At 42.6% G+C, this 26,213-nt stretch overlaps 1 protein-coding gene across 3 annotated transcripts in view; it reads right to left on the bottom strand.

The window, feature by feature from the left end:
• The window catches only part of LOC127362922 (collagen alpha-6(VI) chain), a 54,246-nt gene that overhangs the window by 1,995 nt on the left and 26,038 nt on the right, over positions 1-26,213 (bottom strand). For 2 of the 3 annotated variants that reach the window (XM_051399226.1, XM_051399228.1), the window contains 35 exons: positions 25,474-26,034; positions 24,628-25,185; positions 23,417-23,995; positions 21,609-22,193; positions 21,181-21,533; positions 20,677-20,755; positions 20,445-20,590; positions 19,539-19,631; positions 18,963-19,016; positions 18,247-18,318; positions 17,709-17,735; positions 17,494-17,538; positions 16,585-16,638; positions 16,198-16,260; positions 14,444-14,509; positions 13,661-13,714; positions 12,793-12,828; positions 12,621-12,683; positions 12,471-12,533; positions 10,621-10,683; positions 10,128-10,190; positions 10,003-10,053; positions 9,876-9,911; positions 8,830-8,892; positions 8,682-8,744; positions 7,968-8,003; positions 7,840-7,876; positions 7,743-7,754; positions 6,796-7,289; positions 6,122-6,212; positions 3,794-4,444; positions 2,745-2,829; positions 2,352-2,527; positions 1,173-1,343; positions 502-555 (listed from right to left, as the gene is read on the bottom strand). In XM_051399226.1, the coding sequence (XP_051255186.1) occupies positions 502-555; positions 1,173-1,343; positions 2,352-2,527; positions 2,745-2,829; positions 3,794-4,444; positions 6,122-6,212; positions 6,796-7,289; positions 7,743-7,754; positions 7,840-7,876; positions 7,968-8,003; positions 8,682-8,744; positions 8,830-8,892; positions 9,876-9,911; positions 10,003-10,053; positions 10,128-10,190; positions 10,621-10,683; positions 12,471-12,533; positions 12,621-12,683; positions 12,793-12,828; positions 13,661-13,714; positions 14,444-14,509; positions 16,198-16,260; positions 16,585-16,638; positions 17,494-17,538; positions 17,709-17,735; positions 18,247-18,318; positions 18,963-19,016; positions 19,539-19,631; positions 20,445-20,590; positions 20,677-20,755; positions 21,181-21,533; positions 21,609-22,193; positions 23,417-23,995; positions 24,628-25,185; positions 25,474-26,034 (5,697 nt within the window). The remainder of the gene's footprint in view (positions 1-501; positions 556-1,172; positions 1,344-2,351; positions 2,528-2,744; positions 2,830-3,793; positions 4,445-6,121; positions 6,213-6,795; positions 7,290-7,742; positions 7,755-7,839; positions 7,877-7,967; positions 8,004-8,681; positions 8,745-8,829; positions 8,893-9,875; positions 9,912-10,002; positions 10,054-10,127; positions 10,191-10,620; positions 10,684-12,470; positions 12,534-12,620; positions 12,684-12,792; positions 12,829-13,660; positions 13,715-14,443; positions 14,510-16,197; positions 16,261-16,584; positions 16,639-17,493; positions 17,539-17,708; positions 17,736-18,246; positions 18,319-18,962; positions 19,017-19,538; positions 19,632-20,444; positions 20,591-20,676; positions 20,756-21,180; positions 21,534-21,608; positions 22,194-23,416; positions 23,996-24,627; positions 25,186-25,473; positions 26,035-26,213) is intronic. The other variant, XM_051399227.1, reaches the window with a different exon arrangement.

Below are 26,213 nucleotides of genomic sequence, written 5' to 3'. Positions count from 1 at the left end.
TACCGCCCCCTGGTGGTGGACTGCAGTGTAGGTCATTAATCAATTTGTTATATCAAGATAATAAAAATGGTTTCATATCGTGTTTCAGCGGCCAAACAACCAGATCTTGGTGTCTGAAACCGTCTCAAACGGCTTTATAGAAACACGATTTACAGCCCGAGCGGTCCGGACCTCGTTAATTGTGAAGAGAAAATTGGTGAATCCGGTAAATTCTCCTAAATCCTCCCCTCCTCTTCCTCTAGTTTGTACCTTTAACTATGATATATTGTGTGTTCGTTGCGTTTAAACAGAATTTAAAGTCCTGAGGTTGACCGGGTTTAAGGTGGATCCGGTCCACCTGGTATCAGGAGCACATCATTGTATAAAACGTGTCGTTGGATGAAACCTGAAGCTTTTGATAACTTTTATTCGTGAACGTCTTTAAAGTCGATCCGATCAGTTTCCTGGAGGGAAGTTCTTCAAACATTCGCACATTCAGTTCAAAGTTCCTGGTTTTTTTACCTTTGGAGGGGAAGCTGGTCAGCTCGAGCTCCGGACTCGACAGGATGTTTGGATCTGTGAGAGACGACAGAGACATCAGCAGCACGCCGTCAGGTTGAGCTTCCTGAGCTTTACAGCGAGTTCACACATCAACAGCAGGAACAACAATTACCATAAAGATTAACGACTCCTGTCTCAGCCACGTGAAGTCCAGGTGAAGGAAAACGTCATTTTAACCCTTTAAGATCTCAGTCACATTGTTCCTGTATTAACCCCCCCATAACCCCCGCTTCAGTTTCTGTGTATTTTATATTAAAATCAATCTTTGTGTCTTCCTGTACAACTAAATGTGTCAGCATGAACTAACTGATTTCAATCAATAATATCAGACATTCACTCGTCAATCAATCTTTAAGATTAGCTAACATTTCACCTGGACTTTAAAGACGTCTGAGGATGACACTGTAACTAACAAAGTCCCTTTAAAACCCATTAAAGCTTAATTAAAGATGATCTGCTCTCCTGCACTGTGGGAGGAATTAGCATGCAGCTAGTTTTAGTGTTGTTGTTATTGTACGCAGAACAAACAGAACATTAAAGTAATCCGACAACATGAAGACGATGTTAATATCAAACATTAACTCTCGTTAGTCCACACAGACGCTGCTGGGTTCACTCCGTCGGGGACTTACTGTGGTGCCCACATGTCTGCAAACATTCAAACTCCGAGTTAAAGCGGTTGGCGTTACCGCCGCACCCGCCGTACCAGAAGTGAGCGCATGCACCGATGGCTTTGTCAAAGAACCACAACAGGACATAGTCGGCACACTGGAGGCCAGAGTCAGACTCCAGCTGACACTGGGCTGCAAGCAGAACACACACATTTACTACAAACACTGATCCTCCGGCGCCGCGGCTCATCAGGAGTACACTGGTTTTATTTACGAGCCGCCGCGCCGGGAGAACACATGCAATCATTCCAGACAAACAAATGTGTTAATGACATAAACAAAATAACATATAAAAGAGGTAAACATGCTAACAGCACGGCTTCCACATGGACATACACAGGACACTCTGAGAGTGTCGCAGTCCTCAAATGTGTCCGAATCAGAGCAGCAGAACCAGAGATACCGGTGTTTTTTATTTCACACATTGTTTGGTGCCTACATTACCCAGAATGCAACACCGACAGTTGGCTGGGTGATAGCTGGGTGTTATGCTAGCTGTGGCTAACGTAGCCGGGTGGAGCGCTTCTGTCTAACTCTCAGATTTTTATCTTTTTCAAACTCGTAGTCTTTAGCCAGTGGTGACTCAGGTGACATCACTTGAGGCCATTTATCAGCGTTCACACAGCGCCCCCTGGAGACACGGGAGGATACATGCTACCTTAAAGGTTATTTATATATGAGATTAGAGATTAGAACTATTTTGAGATGTTAGGAGGTAAAATTAGCGTTTTTGTCTCTGGAGTCTGGTGAAGAGCGATTTTATTCTGTGGGATCATGGGAGTTGTAGTCACTGCTGATGGAAATCTACGTATTGAACATTGTTGGAAACATTTAACAAAATATAAGAACTCAACTCAACTCCATACAGAACACAGAGTTAATGCACTGTTTAATGATTATAGATTATTGATCGGATCACCTACATAAAGAATTGGCTCACTCTGTTTAATGAGGAAATATTATATACTGGAGCCTTTTATTTATTAATTAGTCCATTTTAGTGCAGTAAGTTTGTTTTTAGCTTCATTTTATCTGCTGTGTGTGTGTGTGTGTGTGTGTGTGTGCGTGTGTGTGTGTGTGTGTGTGTGTGTGTGTGTGTGTGTGTGTGTGTGCGCGTGTGTGTGTGTGTGTGCGTGCTACCGTCCACTCCTGAGACAAATCTCTGGCCGTCTCCTCTGGTCAGAGTTTCGATGATGTCCAGCTGGCCGGTCTGAGTCTGTCCTCCCGTCTGCTCCTCAAACCTCTCCTCCTCCTCCTCCTCCTCCTCCTCCTCCTCTTCCTCCCTGAAGTCCTCCTTCACGTCCACCGACCCCCGACTGGCCCCCACACAGCGACACAGACTCACTCATTAACAATAACAGTGCACATGAACTGGCAGCAGTGGTGGATAAGGTTAATAAGATAATGTACAACGTAAGAGTGGCGCTTCCAACAGATCTGGAACCAGCTTCCAACAACAGTTAGGTCAATAACATGTCTGTGAAGTGACTTCAGTTCGTCTGCCTCACACACAGATAGACAGAAACCAGTTACCTGGGTATGAATGTTTGTCCTCCATCGTCTGTCAGCTGGTCACACGTCCGTTTTAAAGCGGGAGAAGGATACGAGTTAATTCCCTCTGGAATAAACAGGACACAGTATTTTATTACTGAGTGAAAGCTTTGAGCTGTGTGTAAACATCAACTCTCTTTTGAACTCTTGAATTGTTTTATATTTCGTATAAATTGTGCGTTTATACTTTTATTTTATCTATAAATAAAAGAAGAGTTATTTAACCCCAAAACAATGTAATTGTGTTATTGATTAAATCGAGTCAAGTATCAGAATTATACAGGATAAGCTCCGCCCCCTATTGCTTGTAAGCTCCGCCCCCTTTCCGCTGTGCTCCAATCACAGTGGAGCAAGCCTTTCCTGTACGTAGATATGTTATGCTAGGCTAATCTATGTTGGAAAGACAACCACATTTACTGTGTACGCTAGCTAACGAGCTAGCTAATGTACATCAATCGTTAACTAGCTAGTTACATCTGATACATAAAGTAAAGCTAAAGCTAACGTTAAGCTGTGTTAGCACTGTTAGCACCGTTAGCTGTGTTAGCACTGTTAGCTCTGTTAGCACTGTTAGCTGTGTTAGCCCTGTTAGCTGTGTTAGCACTGTTAGCTGTGTTAGCACTGTTAGCTCTGTTAGCTATGTTAGCTCTGTTAGCACTGTTAGCTCTGTTAGCTGTGTTAGCACTGTTAGCTCTGTTAGCTGTGTTAGCACTGTTAGCTCTGTTAGCTGTGTTAGCTCTGTTAGCACTGTTAGCTCTGTTAGCACTGTTAGCACTGTTAGCTCTGACTACCGGCAGCGGTACTCGGGTCACTGTTACATCCCGTTAGCAGAATTTACACTTTAAGTTTGTTTTCTTATAACTTTTATTATTTTATATCCCTCAGTGAAATGTTTATATTTAACATTTAACTGTCAAATAAATGTAAAAAAATACACATTTCCTTCTGAAAAGTATAAACTTGAATTAAATTGACGATATGCGGGGATGAAGGGGATGAAGAGGATGAAGAGGATGAAGAGGAGAACTCACTGTTGAGGGTGGTGAGGAAGACCCTGAAGAAGCGTTGGGCGTAGCCCTGCTCGTCAGCCTTCAGATTGCTGATGTGGATCAGGTGCTGCTGTACAGGTGGACTGGCCAGCTCCTCCACCTGGGTCCGGTTGTAGCGCTCGCCGACTGTCACCACAAACAGCGCCACCCCCTCACACTTGGCCTTCTGGGAGATGTAGTGCAGCCTGGCTCGGTCTTGGTAAGCCGTCTGGGTTCCCACCACGGTCAGCACTGCCCTCCTCCTCCGGGGCTGGCTGGCCTTCAGGAGCATATCCAGGGTGAACTCTAGCGTATGTCCCAGCGCAGAGGAGCCGCCCTGCTGACGCATGTTCTGGATCAGGTGCCTCTTCATCAGGTTGTGGTTTTGGTAGGTCTGCAGGCCGAACTCCACCTTAACAGCCTGGGTACCGCTCTGCTGGACTACAGCCACCCGGGCCTGTTTGCCGGGCCTGCGGGGCTGCGGGCTCACAGCCAACTGCTCCACCACAGAACCCAACAGCTGCTGAGCACCGGAGTACTCATCAGCCTGCACCTCCCTGGAGCTGTCCACCACCATGACCAGGTCCAAGTCGACCTCCTGAGGCTGAACCGGTTCCTGGATGAAGCTGCACTGCTCCAAACGTTTGCAGGGATCTGAAGACACAAGAATCAGTTCTGGTTAAAGGTTCAATATGTGAGATTGTGAAGCACTTTCAGTGTGTGAGCAGAGAGTGAACAGGTTGTAGTGGAGCTTTGTTCCTCTGCTGCTGGACACAGAGTCCACAACACAGAGTCCAACACAGAGTCCACAACACAGAGTCCAACACAGAGTCCACAACACAGAGTCCAACACAGAGTCCACAACACAGAGTCCACAACACAGAGTCCACAACACAGAGTCCACAACACAGAGTCCACAACACAGAGTCCACAACACAGAGTCCACAACACAGAGTCCACAACACAGAGTCCAACACAGAGTCCACAACACAGAGTCCACAACACAGAGTCCAACACAGAGTCACAACACAGAGTCCACAACACAGAGTCCAACACAGAGTCCACAACACAGAGTCCAACACAGAGTCCACAACACAGAGTCCACAACACAGAGTCCAACACAGAGTCCACAACACAGAGTCCAACACAGAGTCCAACACAGAGTCCACAACACAGAGTCCAACACAGAGTCCACAAAACAGAGTCCACAACACAGAGTCCACAACACAGAGTCCAACACAGAGTCCACAACACAGAGTCCCAACACAGAGTCCACAAACACAGAGTCCAACACAGAGTCCACAACACAGAGTCCACAACACAGAGTCTAACACAGAGACAACAGAGTCCACAACACAGAGTCCAACACAGAGTCCACAACACAGAGTCCAACACAGAGTCCAACACAGAGTCCACAACACAGAGTCCAACACAGAGTCCACAACACAGAGTCCACAACACAGAGTCCAACACAGAGTCTAACACAGAGTCCACATCAACACAGAGTCCAACACAGAGTCCAACACAGAGTCCAACACAGAGTCCACACAGAGTCTACAACACAGAGTCCACAACACAGAGTCCACAACACAGAGTCCAACACAGAGTCCACAACACAGAGTCCACAAAACAGAGTCCACAACACAGAGTCCAACACAGAGTCCACAACACAGAGTCCAACACAGAGTCCACAACACAGAGTCCAACACAGAGTCCACAACAGAGTCCACAAAACAGAGTCCACAACACAGAGTCCAACACAGAGTCCACAACACAGAGTCCAACACAGAGTCCACAACACAGAGTCCAACACAGAGTCCATAACACAGAGTCCACAACACAGAGTCCAACACAGAGTCCAACACAGAGTCCACAACACAGAGTCCACAACACAGAGTCCAACACAGAGTCCACAACAGAGTCCACAACACAGAGTCCACAACACAGAGTCCACAACAGAGTCCACAACACAGAGTCCAACACAGAGTCCAACAGAGTCCAACAAAGTGAGGCAGGGGCATCCAACTAGCTAACTGTAGCTAAGCTAACGTTACTTTAACTCTGACAGCCCGCTCCCTCACAGTGGGTCCTGAACGAATGTAAACTAATGAAGTTAGCTCATAATATGCTAAATCTTAGCCTAGGAAGTAATGGTTGGTTGCTGCTGTAGATAATATTGCAGTTAGCAAGGCATGCTAACATTTGCTAACATGTCAGAGCAATAAAAAGTTCTTATGTATGTATATTTTTTTTTTGGTTGTCTTACAACTCTTGAAATCAAGAAGTCCTTGTGAAGCTTTTGGCGACCCCTTGTGGAGGTCGGGAACTTACCGTAACAGATTGCACAGTTCTTCACCTTCCTCAGGTCAGCAGCCGTGTCCCTCCCCAGCACCGTAAAGATGGAGTTTCCTGAGTCGTCAGCCTGAGGAGAAACATCAGCATTAATATCATTGATCATTAATCATTGATCATTAATCGTTGATCATTAATCGTTGATCTGAGAGCTGCGATGGAGCCACAAGATTAAAGAAAACTACAACCACATCACATCAATCTCCATCTTCCTGCAGCCGTGCAGGCGAGGCTTCGTTCTCAGGTTTCAGGCTGAAGACAAACGTCTGGCAGCAGCTGCTGGATGTAACCAAAAAGGGAGACGCAGTAGGAAGGGAGCTGGAATGAAGTCCTGTGTTTTGGAGCCAAACAAGAAAACCTCGTTCTTGGCAGGAAAGGGAGCTGAACTCAGATGTTCGGTGTGGACGAGCGAACACTGAGACTGTTTGTTGAAGCATTAATGACTATAATCCTTCGCGATGAAGCCTGAAGAGCCGTGTTTACTTTTACCTGAATGCACCCCGATCCAGATGTTCACCGGATGATGAGCACCGCAGCAAAGCGTCGTTTGTTAAACTTACTGAATCAAAAGGAGACTTCAGATTGTGTTCATCCTCATGTACATACCCACATCTTAAGTTAGCTAATGTTACCAAAACAATCATCAAACCTACCTCCATCACTCGACCAATAGCAGGAGCGTTCCTCAGAGAGATGACTGCTGGGACGATGTTGAGGCCGCGGTACTCCATTAGGGCGGTGACAATGTCGTTAACATCCTGCGTGGGCCCGTTAGAGAGGAAGACAGCCACCTTCCTCATCATCATTCCCGATCGGACGCGTTTGAAGACGTTCTGACCCACGAAGCGCATGGCGGCTCCAAGTTGGCGTCGGTTGGAGGTCCTCTCCAGGGCGATGTTCCTCACAGATTCGATCAGCTGCGTCTTGCGGCGGTAGTCCTGGAAGCGGATCAGGTATTTGGTGTGGGCGCTGTATCCCACCACGGCAACCCGGGCGCCCGTCGGGCAGTTGCTCTCGGCGATGGTGATGTCGTCCAGCAGGGAGAGGAGGGCGGAGCGTTGCCTCTCGAAGGCTGCCGGGGTCACATCCTCGGACATGTCCAGACCGAACACCAGCTCGGTGGGATACGCCGGGCACTCCGATTTATCTGAAAACCAACAAAGAAGAGTAAAATAGAGCAAAGAAGAAGGAAGGAGAGAGTGAGAGCTACAGACAGAGAGCTAATGTTACGCTAGCAACATTCAGTCAATAAAACTGCTAATAGTCGAACAGCAATAGTATAATTTGACGTTTAACAACAACCAGCAGCTATCAGCCTGTTTTCATTCAGTTTATTTCAGCACATTGATTTAAAACGGTGAACAGACAGTTTCACTGGAACTGCTCAGTAGGTCTCCTACATCAGGAATTAATGGACCCCCAGCAGCCAATCAGAATGCAGGACTCACAGATTTCGGGATTATTTCCAATAAACTCCAACAGAAGAGATAGTTGGCATTCACCCGCAGCCTCCCCCGGTCCTGGCTGGTTATCTGAGCGGCACACTGCGTACTCACCGTACTCACCGTACTGATGTGATTGTAAGGATGAAGATACGTACCGATGGCACAGGCTGTGTGGAGGAAAGAAAACATCCTTTAGAGTCGTAGAAACAGTGAATAAGGTCAGAACCTTGTGAAGTGTGAACAGCTTCTTACCACAGTTGTCTCGGATGTAATTGATCAGCTGGCACTCCTGACAGAACGGAAAACAACCAATGAACACCGAGAAGATTTAATATTGCCCTTAACGTTGGCAGGTTAGGTGAATCTTAAGGTGGACTTACTGTCATGTTCATGCTTCCAGGAGGACCTCTGGGACCCTGGGAAGAAGAAGGAGAGGAGGAGGAGGAGGCATTATTAACCCTTATTAAAGCTTTTTTAACTGCTCATGGTGTTCATAAACAGATGTTTTTATTTTCTTAAGGTGGAACGTAGACAGAGTTAACATGAAACATAAAGATGTATCATAAGATATTAATCATTTATTTTATAAAATGTCAAACAATAGTGACCGACCAAAAGCTCTAGAGTTAAGGTGGTATGTTGAATTTGAAGGTTTAATATGCCGGACTGTCTGTTAAAGGACCAGTGTGCAGGATATTGTGGCCTCTTGCCGTGAAGTTGCAGATTGCAACCGATTGACTCTTCCTAAGCCCCGCCCCTTTTTGCTCTGTGCTCCAATACCAGTTGAAAACGCCTTGGGTCACTTGGTCCTTCGGCTACAGGCTATGCTAATCTATATTGAAAAGACAACTACATTCTGAAGATATATATAGTCACATCTCAAGTTAGCTAATGTTAGCAAAAAGTTAAGTATCTAAATACAGCAAAGGAGAAAGTCTACCAAAAAGGGGCGGGGCTTAAGAAGGGTTGGTTAAATAGCTTCTCGAGTGCGTAGGAGAAACTACGTCCCAATCTAGAGCCGGTGATTGGTTTGTCACACTGGAGCTTTAAGGTGGTATGCAGAGTTAAGGTGGTCTGGACTGCTTGATACTCACCCTGTGTCCTGGATTTCCCGGCTCTCCATTTACTCCCGACTCTCCCGACACGCCTGAGTTTCCCTGAATCAGTCAGACCGGAAACAAAAGTCAGCGATGAAGCAAATAAAACAAATGAAGTCAAAAATAAATAAAAGTTTTGACTCACGCCTCGACCCGGGTTCCCTTTACGTCCTGGGTATCCTTTGGGTCCCTGCTGGCCGTTCTCACCCTGAACAACAAACACACAATCTCTATCACACAGCGAATGCACCACTTCAACGGGCTTCCTGTTTCTCAGACTTTAGCTCTGGATTATCTTCAAATATCCAAACACACTCGGACTTTAAGCTCTCCCCACCAGACCAACGAGTGAGAGGATAAATAAAAGCAGGTTGTTTCAGCGCACTCTCTCACCTCACAACATCAGCAGTCATTAGTAATTCATCGGACTGTAAACACGTCTAATGCAGCCTAAAACGCCTCCTCGCCACCCCGGAGGAGCAGAGGGCGTGACCAGAGGGGGTGGCACTGGCAACCGAAGAGGCTAAATAACGCTCCAAAGTTAGGCTAACGCTAGGCGTTGGAAAACCTGGCATTAATCCATTGACCTCTGAGTCTTCCCTTCAGACACTAATCCTCTTCAGTGTTTTGCATGTGGTATAAATCTTATTTAAGAGACACATACTTGATGCGAAGTAAGGAAAAGAGGAGCAGCCAAAACATATTCAAATAACTTCTGTAGAAATATTTTGTTCATGTTTTGTCTTTTAGAAACTGTTTTTTTTGTTGTTGTTTTTATTTTTAAAAATCTGATGAAAAACAAGTCAATTATTTATGACTCAGTTCAAGAACCTTTTTCAAGTATTCTAGTTTTTATAACCTTTTATCTGAGGTTGAACAGATTTTAGGGATATGAATCATTTTATGACACTCAAAGAAACAACAGTAAGTAAGTAAAAATCCCGATGTCAGCAGCGGTTAATGTGAACCACTGCAGGAAGCGATGAGACATAATCAGTGAATACAGACAGTATTTATCTTTTCCCTTCCTTTGTTTAGTTGCTTCTGCTGTTGAAGTGAACTCTGCTGTTTTTCTGTGTTAAATGTTCAAATATGAAGCTTTCCAGGAGATAATCAGCCTAAACTGAGCCCAGCCGGGTCAGCGTACAGCTTTATTTGGCCCCTGATAATGTTGGGAACAGATGGACTCACCGTTAGACCGGGGTAACCAGGGAAACCAGGATCTCCCTGTAACGAGACGGATAGAGCAGTTATCTAACGTAACGTGTCCAGTAATGTACAAATATTCAGTTAATTTAACCGTGGAGGTCTCCTCTACCTTGGCACCTTTAGGTCCTGCAGGTCCGTAACCGTCCTTTCCATCCTGACCCTGAAGCAGAGACAGTTTCACTTTATATTCCACAGGATACAAACACAACCACAGCAGACGTTCGGTCTACGTACCGGCATCCCTCCTGGTCCCTGCGATCCTCGAACACCTTTATCTCCCGGATCTCCTGGTTGGCCCTTCAACAACAACAGTTTGTTTTTATTTCCCTTATCACAAGACACTGCTACTTACTGTATGAAAATATAACAACCCACTGGGTCTCAGCGAGTCCTTGTTATTAATTCTTCTAGCATGGGTCAGTACACAGTGTAATGCTTTCTGTTTTATTTGTTGATATCACTGTACAAACACAACTTTATCAGTGATTTGGGTGAAACTGGATCATATTTTATGGAGAGAATATTGTCTGGTTTTCCCTCTGACGTCCTCCGCTAGCTGCTAATGTACTGTATGTGTAACTGCTGGACTCGGTGGATGTAACACACGTGGAAGCAAACAGCTCTCTGATTCCTGTTTCATGTGGACTTTAAATCTTGTGACGTCAGGTTAATGCTAACTAACTCTCATCGATCTGATGAGGCAGTGAGAGGAAATAATGTCACTCACCTTCTGTCCGTTGGCTCCGCGGCGTCCGGCTAATCCCGGGTTTCCACCTGGTCCCGGTCCACCCTGCAGGAAAACCAACAGAGTCAGAGCAGAGCTGAAACCAACAGAGTGTCCTCGAATGCATCACCAAAATTGATTGTGGTAGCCATTTTCAGTTTCATGTGTGTTTGCGTTTATTTGTGACGGCGGTTCAGTTTATTATGAGATAATTGATCAGAGAGGAACTGAAGGAAGTCAAAGTAATCCACTGAGCGTTCTGGTGCTGCGACAGCCTTTTATTTCTAATAACTCAGAACAGATGAATCAGGATTACAGAAGACGTTATACTATTAATCTGCCTGGTGACACTCCCCATTCCCCAGATGAGTCTTTTGGGACGAATCCACTCTGAGAAGTTGTTTCTGGTGCTGATTTGTGGTCATTTAATTTAACGACCTCCATGTAGCGCTCATAAATAAAGATAATTTGAGGTCAGATCTATAAAACACATTGATGGGACTGAAACAGCAACAATCAGAACCTGTACGACGAATATTCTGAACAACATCCAACAACACGGCTTCATACAGGTTCCCTCTGAACCCGAGCCGACACCCTGAAGTAAACCGTAAGAACTGCGAGGGAACGTGGCTGCCTCCTAACTGGAACCAGAAACCAGGCGAGGCGTCATCTGTCAGTCGGCACGATTTGTGACTCGCGGTGATTAAGGCGTCAAATATGACAACCACAGTAACTCGTTAATCCGAATCTTCAGGATGAATCTGTGGAGCTTTTTTACAACCGCTGACGATCTAAAAGAAGCTCCTCACGGTTCCCACTCGTTTCAAGAAATCACTTCAGGAGTTTTTTCTTGACAACACAGAACAGCACCTGCTCACAAACAGCCATATAAGTTACCGGTAGGTTTAGTATTAACACATTTAACCTCGGTTTGATTCCTCCGGGTTTAATGATGCAGGTTTATTACAGGTCGGCCTTTTAGGGACAAACAAGGAATCTCAGGGAGGTAAAAAAAAAAAAAACCTTGTTTCTTTATTTTTATCTAAAAAAAAATAATTATTGTAAATATACAAACAACAAATATCTCTAACTTTGTCTTAATAAGCTATTACAGCTGATATGGAGCTCAATTTAACCAGTAACAACACTGGTTGCATAATATCCCAGCAGAGGAACCAGATTATTGTCCTTATTTTCAGAGTAAAAGCACTCACACTCGTCTGGTCCCAGTGTTGGAAATAAAGCAGCTGTTTAGTTTTTTATTGTTTAAATAAAAAAAGATAAAAATAAGAATATTTCTGGTTCATTTAACAAAAAGTCAGATTTTAATGCAGATTGAAGAAACTGTGTTTATTGGTTAATTATTATCTCAGATTAAGGATCAAATTCTTAAATTCAGCTCAATAAAGTGAGTTTTACAGACTTTTAGTGGCTGATTTTTGAGCTGGAATTATGGTTTATTGTGACTTCCATGGAACCCCGTGGGAACCGGGCTGCAGAGCTGCATTGTTCATGTGTTACTGGCCATGTAGTAAACAGTGAGACTCACTCAGCAACGCAGCTGGATCAGAGTCCAGAACCAGAGCTCTGGATCTCAGAGTCCGGAACCAGAGCTCTGGATCTCAGAGTCCAGTACCAGAGCTCTGGATCTCAGAGTCCAGAACCAGAGCTCTGGATCTCAGAGTCCAGAACCAGAGCTCTGGATCTCAGAGTCCAGAACCAGAGCTCTGGATCTCAGAGTCCAGTACCAGAGCTCTGCATCAGTACGTTTGTATATCCGAGTTCTGATGATGCATAGACACACTAACGGTTTGGGGTCAGGCGAGTTACTGGACTGGTGACGTACAGACCTGAGGTCCAGGAAGACCAGGGATTCCTCTCGGTCCCGGTTGACCTCTGACCCCTCTGGCACCCTGCAGAGACAACACGGATTGATATAAACTTTCTGTAACTCCAGTATGAAGTTTGTAGTGAGCTAAACTCGTCCTCACGTATCTCACCTGTGTACCTGAAGCACCTTGGCTCCCTGTGAGTCCTGGATCTCCAGGCGGTCCAGGTGCACCCTGCAGGAACACACACACACACACACACACACACACACACACAGTTTAAAGACGGCGTTTGCAGGCGTTTAAAACCAGAACCAGAGTGTCGTTTGACTTCCTCTCCTACCTTCTCACCGAGTGACCCTCTTCTTCCATCCGGACCCTGAACAGCACAGAAACAACAAGAAGAGTTAAACATTATTTCTGCTGTAGATAAAAACACAAAACAACTGGAGGTGGGCTAAAAGAAGTCAGTAAAATGTGTACACAGATAAGAAACAGGCTTTCATTGACCCTTCATAAGTCCCGCCTCTTTTTGCCTTGTGCTCCAATCACAGTTGACTCAGATATGCTACGTGCTAGGCTAAAAAAGACAACCATGTTTTGAGGATGGTTAAAAGATAAAAGACATCTTAAGTTAACAAAACACTTGCTAACTAACTAGCTAATCTACATCAAATTGTTAGCTAGCACATTAGCTAGTTTTGTTTAGCTATTAGATGTACCGTGCTGGCTAACAATTAAAACAGATTAGTTAGTTAGTTAGTTAGTGTTATTTTAAATACTTGAGTAGTTCCATTTTATGCTACTTTATACTTTTATTTAATAACTTCAGTTATTATTATTAATACAAAATATAAATCTGCTACCCTGGCTCGTAGCGTAACGTTAGCTAACGTTATCTTAATATGTGACTTTATATATTTGTCTCTTATATTTTAACCGTCTTCACAATGTGGTTGTCTTTTCAACATCACAACACAACTTGTGATCTCATGATAACAGCTCTAAAAAAACAAGCTCGTCCGTAGAGAAAATTAAAGCGATGCGATAACGTGATTACGTGAATTAACGTTAACTAACTAAAGCCTGACTGAGTTTTTATAACCTGCAAAGTCGAAGCTTTTAGCTTATTAAGACACTGTTAATAATGCAAGTTGTAAAATATATATTTTATAATGACGACATACAGATGGGAAACAGTTCAATCTTACCGAGTTTCCAACGATTCCACTCTCACCTGGCCGCCCGTCCTGTCCAGGTGTACCCTGTGGATTCAAACAGCGTTAAAGTCAGAGGTTCTCAACCTTTTCTAGCACCGAGTCAGCTGACTAATAATACTATATTACACAAATACATTTGGTTTTTGCATTTTTCTAATTTTATTTCCTGTGAATTTGACTTTTTCTGATATTTTTAGTAACTTTGTATACAATCCTCTGTGTAATGGTTTATTTTTACTTTTAACAATCATACAGACTTCACAGGCTCAGTTCAGAGGTTTTCTTTCCGTTGTTCTGATGCAGTTTGTGTTCAGCTCAGAGTTTATTTAATTCAATGTGATACATTATTTTGTTTAAAAACTGTTCACATCGAACATTTTAAGTTACACAAACTCAATTTTGTGAGTTAAAAAAATTCTTTATTAATACTTTTTACTAGTTTTTTTCAGTTTTACTTACAATTACTCAAACTACTTTACAAAACTTAAAAATAACAGTTTTTATTAAGTTTTCGTCATAGAAATGAATGAAATGTTGAGATATCGGCCTACTGTGGATATTTATATACAAAGTTTGTGTATATGTACGTATTTTAGAATGATTTAAAATCTGATTCATTCTGACAGAATAAGATAAATTAGAGACTAAAATCATTTGTTAACTTCAGACTTTTTCGCAGTTTGATACATTTGTTTGTTTGTTGTTAATGAAATGAAAATGAATCTGAAGCTCAAAAGATTCAACAGAAACAGAAACCAGTCCGGTCCTCCTCACCGGTAGACCCGGGTTCCCGGGGTCTCCTTTGGCTCCGGGGACGGTGTTATCGGCTCCTGATTCACCCTGTCAGACGAAACACAAACACACAGTCGTATAACTCAGACAGTCCGACGGCGTAAACTCAGTGTTTGGTGTCCAGCTGTGCTCCAGCTGTGTTTGACCGTATCACTTTCTAACAGCTGATATTAGATTTACTGACAGTGAAAACATTTACTGAAGACCTTCTGTGACCGCAGGGACGCTGGGTTTGAACATACGGAGGCTTCTTGGTGACAAACCTTGGCGACAGATATGATTCAGGTCCGATACAGATATTGATTATTAGTAATGAAGGATAAAGGATAAACCAATATACATTAGTAGGAGTGTAATTTTATACTTCCACTCCACTACATTTATTAATAACTTTAGATATTTTTAATACAAAATATAACTTTATTACTGCTACCCAGCACGTTAGCTTTCTAGCTTGTAGCATAAAAGGAAAAATGCTGAATAAATAAACAATAATTAGTCTATCCCAACTTTTTTACCTCCAAACTTGTAGAACAACAACACTGAGGTTTCTGTCTATAATTATAATTTATTAACCAGTTTGAATACCAAAGATTGATGTGTAAATACTATATCAATCGTTATTATTATAAATCAGCCCAAAACTTCTTTATAAAACTTCTCTTTGCCAAATAATGAAGAAAACTCCTTCAGTCACTTCTGGCTGCAATCGAACAATAAAAGAGAAAATATACAACGATCCATATTTAAAATGAAATGAATTATGAGTTAAAATTACAAATGTAATTCCTTGTTCTGCAGTTGGAAACATAAGAAGAGAGATTTGTGTTTCTTTGAGGGATTTTCAGACTTTGACATTTGGAGCTTTACTTTGACGGGCGTGCTTCCTTCCTGTTCCCTTCAGCTCATAATAAATCCGACAAATATTAAATTCTCTGTGAAGTACAAATCCCTGAAAACCCTCATGAATGAAGAAAAACAGAAACTCTTTCAGTGCTTTTATCAGCAGCCTTCCTCCATAAGGGACAGTAACGTATTATATTCAGTTAGAACACATTTTCTTCACAGAAATGAATAAAGTGCAGAGTTATCGGCCCTCTGTGTATATCTCTTTACAGTTTTCTCACACCTCTCTAAATCAAGAAAGCCTTGCGACCCCCTGTGAAGCTCTGGCGACCCCTAGTGGAGGTTGGGAACCTGTGAAACACACACTGTATCTTTAAGACTCCAACGACTCCATCAGCAGATAAAAGTCTTTAAACTGAGTGAAAACAGGGACAAAAACTAAAACACATAACTGAGTTTTAATAAATAAATAAATAAGTGATAAGAATCTGTTTTCCACTCGAGTCAAAGGAAGGAACTAATGAAGGATTTACAGTGTTTCTGAGGGCAGATGTGTTACAGATATCTATGGCCTCACTGAGTACTGTACAAAGACCTACTTTATAGCTACATTGCTATTGGCTATTGGCTGTTGTAAACACCAATCAATATCCACGACCCTCCCTACTGCCTGCTGCAAACAGCCCTGGTATTCCTGTTTCATGGGGGTTCACTGATGAGGAGACGATGGTTTGGACGTCGTTTTTGGCTCCAAAGTGACAATATTCTGCACATTGTAGAGGATGAAAACTTAAAACCGGTGAAATATGGTCTAAAAGTGAACGTTCAATCACAGATCAATACAATAATAATAAATACTGCATATAAACATAGATCTAAAATGGACTCACTGGATCTCCTCTCAGTCCTCGCTGTCCTTTCAGCCCCGCCTCCCCTCTGATACCCGGGATACCCTGAGGACGACAGTTCAACCCATCAGTCAACCAGCCGGAGGTCAGAGGTCAACGCCTCCGAGCTTCACTCCGTCATCTTAATGTGACGGCTGAATTCCACAGAGACACTTCGGTCCACAAACACATTCAGAAGGCAAATAAACAGCAAACAATAATCAATAATGTATGTGATCAGTGTTGATTATGTGTTATAAATACTCTTTACTATAAATGTGTTTCTTTTTACACATATTTTAATGCACAATGTAATAATGTTTGTTCAAATGTGTTTAAAAATGGCAGAAAATGAGAATAAAGAGAAAGTGTAAAAGGTTTTTTCTTTACTGGGTTTCCTGAGTGTCCTCGCTCTCCTCGAGCTCCGTCTTTTCCAGTCACTCCCTGCAAAAACGAAACCAGAAACAGCTCAGAACGCTGAAAATCAGCTGCGATCAGCTCGTTTCCTGAACGCGCCCGCTCATTTCCTTCACGATGGCATCAAAAATAGAGATTTACTGTATCTCAACATCACCGTTTGTTGTTTACCAGGACAAAAATGCTTCTGCAGTGCAAACAGGAAGTATAATGGATTGGATTGGGTAGTTAGCTGTTGGCTTTTTTCTGTTAGCAGTGAACTTGTGGATGTTCAGACAACTCTCACTGAGTTCCTCTGATACTGAAGGAAACTTAAAAACATGCTAATTCTGCAGTCATGAGGAGCATCTTTACTCTCTGATTTCTAAGTGGATTCATGGACGTTTGTGAGAGATGAATGATGCTCTTATAAAGTCACGCTGAAACAATAAATATGTGATTCATGTCCGTGTGTTGAGATTTCACGACATTATTTGGGGTCACGACCTTTTACTCAAACTACTGCAAAGAGGCTGAGCTGTTTCCCTCCACAGTTATCACACATTTTAACCACAGTTTGAGTAATTCTGCTAAAGAAAATGAGAGTGTGAATATTAGGAGTTGGTTCAAGAGATACAAAAGAGCTTACTAACAGCTAGCGGAGCTCACTGATTACTGTACAAACACTCAACTGTATCAGTGATTTGGGTGAAACTGGATCCAGATGGACTTAGCTAACGTTGGCTGGTGGGAGCCAAAGCCGCCAGTTTCAACAGGCTTGTGTTTGTTTCATGTATGAACGTGAGGAAGGATGTTTTATGGAGTTAAATGTTCACTACGTCAGAACTTATTCTGTTTCCATCTCCCGTGAAGAGGGTTGTAGCTAGCTGCTGAAGTTCGTACCTGTTCTCCGTTGACTCCGTCCAGTCCGTCCTCGCCGTCCTCGCCCTGCAGCGTTGGAGGAGAGTCGAGTGTTAGCAGGTCTCTGGGGTCATTTGACTTCATTTATCTATGCTTTAATGTTTGTCCAAGCATTCCTCGCTACATACAGCACAGTCACATGACTTCCTTTCGTTTAATTGACTTTAATCACATTCCAGCGGGTCTGAGTCACTCACCCTGTTCCCCCGGAGGCCGCGGTTGCCCTGCAGACACAAACAGCACCGGTTAAAGACGCACAGAAACAGCTGCTTCGACCAAACTACAAAAGTAATTACAGGTTTAGTACTGTTAATATGTTTCTAAAATTATATAAAATAAGTGACAACAGTAAAAAGTAAAAAGTTAACTGACAGATATTTTGTATAATTCTGGAAGTTTTCACAACAGAAACGATGAATAAATGTTGTTTATCAGTGTATAAGCATTGGTAAACTGTCAAAATACAGTTGTTATCAGTGTAAACAGCAATAATTACTGTAATTTCACAGATAATAACTTTTATTACAGTTCTATAACTTTTAATATTCACATTAAAATAATAACAATCCAATAATAACAGCACTCTGCTGTAAATGTAAGTCTGATTATTGTATTATAGCAGAGTTCACCTGGATTTATAGATCATTGTTTTACACTGTTAATATCTTTAATTAAACATTAAAAAGACAGTTGTTCTAACTCTGTTTGTACTTTACATAATGAGCAGTGTTGTACCTTCAGTCCTCTGATCCCAGGACAACCCTGGACTCCCTGAGGTCCACTCGGTCCAGGACCGCCTCGCTCACCCTGAAACATACGAACAAGGCGAGCCGACCGTCAGATGGATTGCACAAACATTATTCACAAATGTACAAAGAGGAGGAGCTGAATGAAGCGTGGTTACCTGTGACAGCACCCACCTGTCACTCAGAGCGACCACGTCCGTAATTAGCAGAACTTTAATCTTAATATAATTTAAACAGGTGAGTTGTACAAAACGGGGAAATTATCTCTTGAGACTAAAAGGCTGTAAACATGTTTATTTCTGCTGTTGGAGGTTTTAATAAGGGGCCTTATGAAAACTGACTCACTGCTGGAGCCAGCCTCTAATGGCCGTTAGAGGAACTGCAGGTTTAATCACATTAATACAAAACAAAGTTAATCGGATCCATTCAACGATTCAAATAAAATATACATATGGCAAGTTGAGCATATCTCAAATTATACATAGTCCCACTAAAACAACTTCCCATTATATGTTCTGTTGTTCTAATTATTGGTTAATGGTTAACTTTTATCAAAAGATGCTGGTTTTGTAGTTTTTGTAGAAAATGGTTATTTTGGTCCGTGTGGTATTTTATTTTGAAGGAACTGCAGCAGCAGACTATAAAGTTTTATTTTCTAGTTTCTGCACATCTGATCTGAAAATGTTAAAATAAATGAGCACTTACAGCGACGCCCTCCTCTCCGGGGAACCCTGGGTAACCTTTCTGTCCAGACACGCCCTGTTTATGAAACACACCACAGGTTCATTATCTCTTTATTTAAGCACAACAACAAACACACGTTCGATACCCAAAACATTTCCACCAGGACAACAAACAAGACAACAAACAGGACAATCAGCAAATCACAGAAAAATATTCAAGACTCAGTAGAGGACACATTAACTGAACTCTGAACGGCATTTAAGTCGGATTTTGAATGCATGACTTTTCCTTATAATAAAGTGTTGTGACACTGTTGATTGATTGATTGATTGATACTTTCACTTCAGTAAATGATCTGATTGTCATTCTTCATGTTGTTTATGAAACAGCACAGTAACACTGGAGCGCATGAAGAACTGTAGTTAAAGTGAATTATGTCCTTGTTTACTTTTAAATTAAAAGTTGAACCCTGAAGTTGAAGCCTGTTGCAGGTGTCTGCTTGTTCTCCGGCTTTCTTCTTATTGCTTCTGACAAGTTTTCCCAAACATTCCTGACATCATGTTTAAAAGTTTTAAAAGGTGTGTGAATCGCAGTCACCTTCGACCCCGGGGGGCCGCGAGAGCCACGAATGCCTTCATGTCCCGAACATTTGCACATGACGTTGCAGCACTCCCTGTCTGACACTGTGTCCTGTAGAAAGAGAATATTACAAATAAACATTTACTGATTTATTTTAATCAGTCTTATTTATAAAAAAAACACTTTAACAGCACAAGTTAACAGCTGTGTTGTAGCTATGTAGTTTGCCTAACATTAATCAAACAATAATCTAGATACATGACACACGTAGTACAATTCCAGTCACAATCTCTGCCTTAAAACCACTAAAGTTTACTGGATTCCTGTTCTTTATTTTCTTTGCCAATGGCTATTCTTTATCATGGTAAGTAATTTACATATTTTCTTCTACCAACACGTCCCAGAGGCTTTTTTCTGGTTTCCATTCCTGCAAACGGACACGCCAGGACAGGAAACCCTTTGGTGAGCAGATGAGCTTTCTCATCCGTCACACTATGTGCTGTATCAACATGGATAAACAGCAAAGGATCCTCGATTACAGTCGCCTGCAGTAACAAACATCCAGCTAAAACACATAAAATGCATTGCTAGCTGGCTGATTGGCAGGTTAGCATGTTTTAGAGTAACCATGAGTTTACTGTCCTCCAGTATCTGTCCTGCAACAACAGCTATTCTTTAGGTATTTTTTCAGGTACTTATATATCTTATGGTATTTTAGAGTTTCCTGATAAATGTGTATAAAGACGATGCTGAACTGTAGTTTTAAGTCCAGTTAACTTAATTTACCGTAACAATAACTGAGTTAGTTCTAAATCAAATCAAATATTTTTCACATGCTTTCTCATGAGTTAACAAATGTAAACAAGTGATTTCCTCCCAGTTTGAGTTGAACTAACTTGTTGGGTTTTACAGTGAATGACTTACGATCTGTTTGAGGATGGTGCTGCCGACGCTCTGCATGCCGATGCTGAGAGGAAGCTTGTAGCCGAATCCTCGGCCGAACTCGACCATCTGCAGCTGGGCGGGGTTCCTCGCTCCCTCCAGAGCCACCGTCAGCAGTGCGCTGACCCCTGCAGACAATAAACACAAGAAAGAAGATGATAAAGATGATAATGAAATAGGAAAAATGTAACTGTTCTAAATGCTCAGTTTTTACCAGACTGTCGCAGCAGCTCGGATTCGTGCTCCAGTTTCATCACGTCCTCATCGAGTCCGTCTGAGAAGATCACCGCCACCTGATGGACGAGGTTAGTAGTTTATATTTATGTGTATATATTTACTTCTGACTTGAACAAATGCACTGTAGTTCAGGCAGCTCATTAAAGGACCAGTGTGTGGGATTTAGTTGTATCTATTGTAGATAATAAAAGTAGTAGTACAAACTACAGAGGTCGCAAAACGCCCCAAAAACGGCCTTTAATTGTGGCTCCAGACCAGAAGTCAGAGGAGATTTGACACAATGAACAACGAGATGTTCATCAAGTGGAGGAACACATCGTTTTGAAGCACCACCAACCGCTGCAACATCAGTGCAGTTTCATGGTAACTTACATTTGCAAGGCAGCAAGTGAACTTCCATTATTAAGTTGAACCAGCTCAAAGGGTATCAGGGATATCAACAAAATAAAATGAAAAAGAGTATTTTTTGTGTACGAATCACCTTCACGCCGGCGTTTGACCCCTTGAACTTCTCCTCAAAGGATTTCAGCAGGGCGGTGTTGAAGTAAGTTGGCTCTGGCAGATTCAAGGACATGACTTTCTTCACCACGTCTTCGCTGTAGCCTTCAAAGTTGAAGTCGTACAGGGTGCGCCCACCCTCATTCACCAGTCGGAAGGCGATCTTGGTCTGGACGGGCTCGGTGCCAACGCAGCACAGGCCTTGTATTGAGGAAACATAATGGACGATCTCCGGAAGGAAGGTCTGGAGTTTGTTGTGGCCGCTGATCAGCACCTCACCGGAAGCTCTGGTTCTTTGAGAAATATCGAATCCCATGGCGATGTCGATGACGCAGTCTGGAGCGAAAAGGGAAAACATTAATAAACGCAGAGGAATACGGGGGGGGAGACGGAGAGGTAAAGTCGACTCACCTGAAGGATTGGGTGGGACAGGCGGTTTGGATTTGCAGATTGTGTCAACCACCTTCTGCTTGATCTTTTCCAAACTGCCAAAGTTCTGCACGGTGAACAGCTTCTCCGGGGTGCCAGTGATCTGCAGCAGCTGCAGATCGTGAACATCACCGATGCCGATGGCAAACACCTCGACCCCCAGAGCCTTGAGGCGGTCGGCCGCATCCTCCACATCGTCTTGCGATTCACCGTCTGTGATCAGCACCAGATTCTGGGAGATCCCGGCCAATCTGCGACTGCCCCGCGACGCTTCAAAATAATCCCTGATGCTATCCAGGGCGTGTCCGATGTTGGTGCCTCCGCCGGTCTGCCGCATACCCAGGATGTGCTGAGTGACCGCCTGCTCAGTGTAGAACTGGTTCAGGTAGAACTCTTTTTCAAACGTGCTGCTGAACTGGGCGAGTCCTACGCGCACTAAATCTTCGCTGACTTTGAAGCTACTCAAAAGTTCTGTCGTGAACGTCTTCATGGTGGTGTAGTCCGTTGAGTTGATGCTGCCTGACTGATCGATCAGGAAGACCAGGTCAGCCTTCTGTTTCTCACAAACTGCAACAGTAAAGAGAGGAAGTTTATCCATTTTACTAATATATAAGCTTACCATATACCGCCCTGAGGACCCTATTCAAACTGTTATTATTATTATTATTATTATTATTATTATCTTATTTCCCAAAGTATCACATTTTTGGTGGCCAGAACAACCTCAAAACCTCAGGGGCATAAAATTAGGCGGTAGTGAAAATGTATGGATTTTATTGGCACATGGGTGTGGCTCGACAGCGCCCCCTAAAAGCTCCCTGAAGCACGTTCCATCCATATAAATTGGAATTAGAAAACATAAAAAAAATTGGATCATTAGCATAAAGGGAACTTTACCTGAATTTCATTTTACAACCCTGTGTTTTAATGACAATTAAGTAACCTTTAGGGTTTATATAAGCGATCTGAGTGAGAGGGTAAATTACAATTAAAGTTTTCCAGGATATTTAGTCATTTTAATAAATTTTCTTGTGTTTCCATGACTGGAAAGCTAGTCTTTAAATTCCCATATTTTCCAGGATGTGTGGGAACTCAATGGATAATTTGCATTGTCTAATCTTGTTTGAGGTTTTTGGAAAAGGAAACGCAAACGGAAACAAACATTTTACAATCTGTATCCTTAATTACATTTGTGAATTTGGTTATTTATTTTTATTTTTAAACAGAATTAAAAAAATGTAAATTCCAATATGTATTTATAATTGAAATGATGTACTTATAGACTATTTCATGTTGCTTCAAATTTTAACTATTTATCGATTGATTAATATTTAATTTTTTTTATTATTTTCAAAATTCATTTTATTGCCCATTAAAATATAAAATAATGAATTACTTTGTAATATACTTTATTTATAAATGAATAAATCATTTGTAAACCAACATATTTATTAATATTATACAATTAGTTATTAAATCATTAAACGCTTTAATCAGTATTTTACACTTTTGGTCTTCCATATAAATCATGAGTTTCAGAGCTGGATGAATTCTTGCCGTTTTTGCTTTGCTTGCTGTGGTCTGTTATGGGCTTGTTTTTAAAGTTTATAAATTCTTTTAACACCACAAATTGAATTCTGCGGGTAAAAATATCAACAGGACTGGATACTTGAAGGTTAGATGTAAAACCATTTGTTTTTTGTGGCTTTTTTTGAAATCTTTTAACAAAAACTGAGTTCAGAAGCTTTATGTTGCTATGAATCATCCAGATTCTGATTTTAAGCTCTTACCTCGCTTGGTGGTATTACAGAGGACGTGAGTAATATTCTTGTACAGAGTCTCCAGGGCGTCGAAATTGTCCACGTAGAAAACTTTAGACGCGTCATGACCAGACATGATCTCCAGCTGCGTCTTGTTGGCTCCTTCCACTCCGATGCTGAAGATGCTGATCCCTTTGTCACGCAGCGCCAAGGACGGCGCGGCCAGATTGTTACGGTCGGTGGCATCACCGTCTGTGATCACCATGAGAATCTGCGGCACCTGGAGCGCCGCCCGACCACCATGGTTCTCACTAAAGTACTCTAAAGAGTATGCCAAAGCCCGTCCGGTGTAGGTGTCTCCAAATGGGGACTTCAGCGCTGATATCGCATTCACAACTTCTCGTTTGGAGTTGTACGTATTCAGAGAAAAAATAGAGTTGGCGTTGGTGGAGTAAAGAATGACCCCGAAGCGAGTCAGGTCCTTGCCGACCGTGGTTTGGTTCACCATTGACTCCATAAACTTCTGCATGCTTCTAAACTTGCTCAGGGTTATGCTCGTGGAGCCGTCCACCAGGAAGATAATGTCCGCTTTTTCTGTCTTCTTACAGTCTGGTTGGAAATAAAAGGACAAACAACAAATCAAAGAGACAGGTAGCAGGAAAACACCTCAACACTTATATGCTTGTTATCCATCATACTCACCTTCTATAAAAATTGTTGTCTTATTTACTTAATCCTGCTAGCATAACGTTAGCTCCCTGGCTCGTAGCATTATTACGTTAGCTCCCTAGCTCGTAGCATTGTAGTGAATGTTTCCATTGCATTAGAACCTTATGGGATGGTAATGATTTTTCCAGGTATTAGTCAAACTATCAGGTGTTACAAGGGAAATGGAGTTATGACTTAAAAATAGATTTCTATTGCAAAACGCCTAAAAACGAATGATCTTATTTTCTTTTCTTTGGCAAGGATAATCCCCTTCAAGGTGTCCATAATAAGAGATCAGGAACATCATAATGTCGTTGGATCTATAATATTCTGTAATCTATGGCTCATACAGTATTATAAAGTAAATATTATACCAATAATATTGTCCAGCAACACTATTAGGGCCGCAACCTACAAGTTAGTACCAGGTATTTAGATTCTTCAAAAGATTTTTGAATCATAAAAGTAATCTGTAAAAACTGTTTTAACTGTTCATCAAAATGATTTGATGTTTTGGGACAATCTGCTCTTACCTCTCTCTGGATCACAGAGCTCCAAGGCCACCTGGCTTTCCAAGTCCTTCAGGGCATCAAAGTCCCTCTCCGAATACACCCTGTCTGGTGAACCACTGATCTCCAGTAGCTGTGTGGTGTTGGCGTCCACCACTCCGATGGCGTAGATGGTCACTCCCTTGGCACGAAGAGCTGCAGCGGGGCGTTTGACCTCGTCTTGGGCCTCGCCGTCTGTTATCACCACCAGCCTCTGCCTCAGGTTTGGACGCCCGCCGTTGCCAACATCAAAATACTGTGACACCTGCGTGATGGCTTTACCCGTGTCCGTACCTCCACCGATCTGCAGCATGTTATCGATGGCATTCGACATTGCGTCCTTGCTGGAGTACTGGTTGAGGTTGAACTCAAGTTGTTGGACGTCACTGAACTGCATGACGCCGACGTGCACCTCGTCCTGTCCGATGATGGACTTGCTGATGACAGATTTCATGAAGTCTTTCATTTTCTGGTAGTCATTTGGATAGATGCTCCCGGAGCTGTCAATCAAGAAAAGGAGGTCGCCTGGTATGTCCTTGCAAGCTGTAGACACAGAGGAGCACAGACATGATCTTAATACCTTGGTGCTACTTTCAGATGCAAAAAGGATCCAACTGAATCCTTTCAGTGGTACAAGGTTCAAGGTTTGTTCAGTGGCAACTCACACCAACCACATTGCATTGGAGCGAGCCGCAAAATACATCTAGTTGCATTCGTGCTCCCAGGTCATCAACCACCAATACTATACCAAAGAAACTCATCAACTACCTTTCTCCCGAATGAGTGTCAACTGTCACACACAAATTACGATAGACATTTTTAACTGCTTACCGTCTTTGGAACAGATGTCCGTGATGATGTCGTCCTTGATGGGCTTCAGAGCATCAAAATTATTGACAAAGAAAGTCCTCTTAGGGTCGCCTGCAATCTCTTTCAGCTCTTCTTCATCTGCACTTTTCACGCCAATGGCATACACGGTGACACCCTGCGCCCTTAGCTTTTCTGCAGGAATCTTGACCTCATCGGAGGATTTTCCGTCAGTGATGACCACCAGGTACTCTGGGACTTTGTGGCCACGAGTTGCCATCGCTTTATCAAACTGTGGACCCATGAATTCCAGAGCTCTTCCTGTCTCTGTCCCGCCTCCTATCTGTTTAATATCCTGCACGGCTTTCTCCAATGCCTTGGCATCCGAATAGGTGGTCAGATCGAACTCTAAGTTTGGTGAGTCTGCGTATTTTGCAACCCCCATGCGGACGTGTTGTGGCCCGATACGGAAGGTACTTAGAAACTCAATGATGAACTTCTTCATGTCATGGAAGTCATTGGGGTAAATGCTTCCAGAGTGATCCACCAGGAAGAAGATGTCGGCTTCATCCGTTTGCACGCAGCCTGGAAAAGAAAAAATATAACATAAAAAGTTATTTTCCCCCAATGCATCAGTTGTTCACTGATGCACTGATGCATAAGATAAGATAATTTCTTTATTTATCCCCCTGAGGAGAAATTCATTTTGACACAGCAGCAATTGGTAAATGGCAACAAACAATAAATACTGTTGTTGTATATAG

Source organism: Dicentrarchus labrax, unplaced genomic scaffold (genome assembly GCF_905237075.1).
Source record: "Dicentrarchus labrax unplaced genomic scaffold, dlabrax2021, whole genome shotgun sequence".
Lineage (NCBI taxonomy): Eukaryota > Metazoa > Chordata > Actinopteri > Moronidae > Dicentrarchus > Dicentrarchus labrax.
The sequence above is the reverse complement of the archived record's forward strand: the minus strand, read 5'-3'. Positions and strand labels throughout refer to the sequence as shown.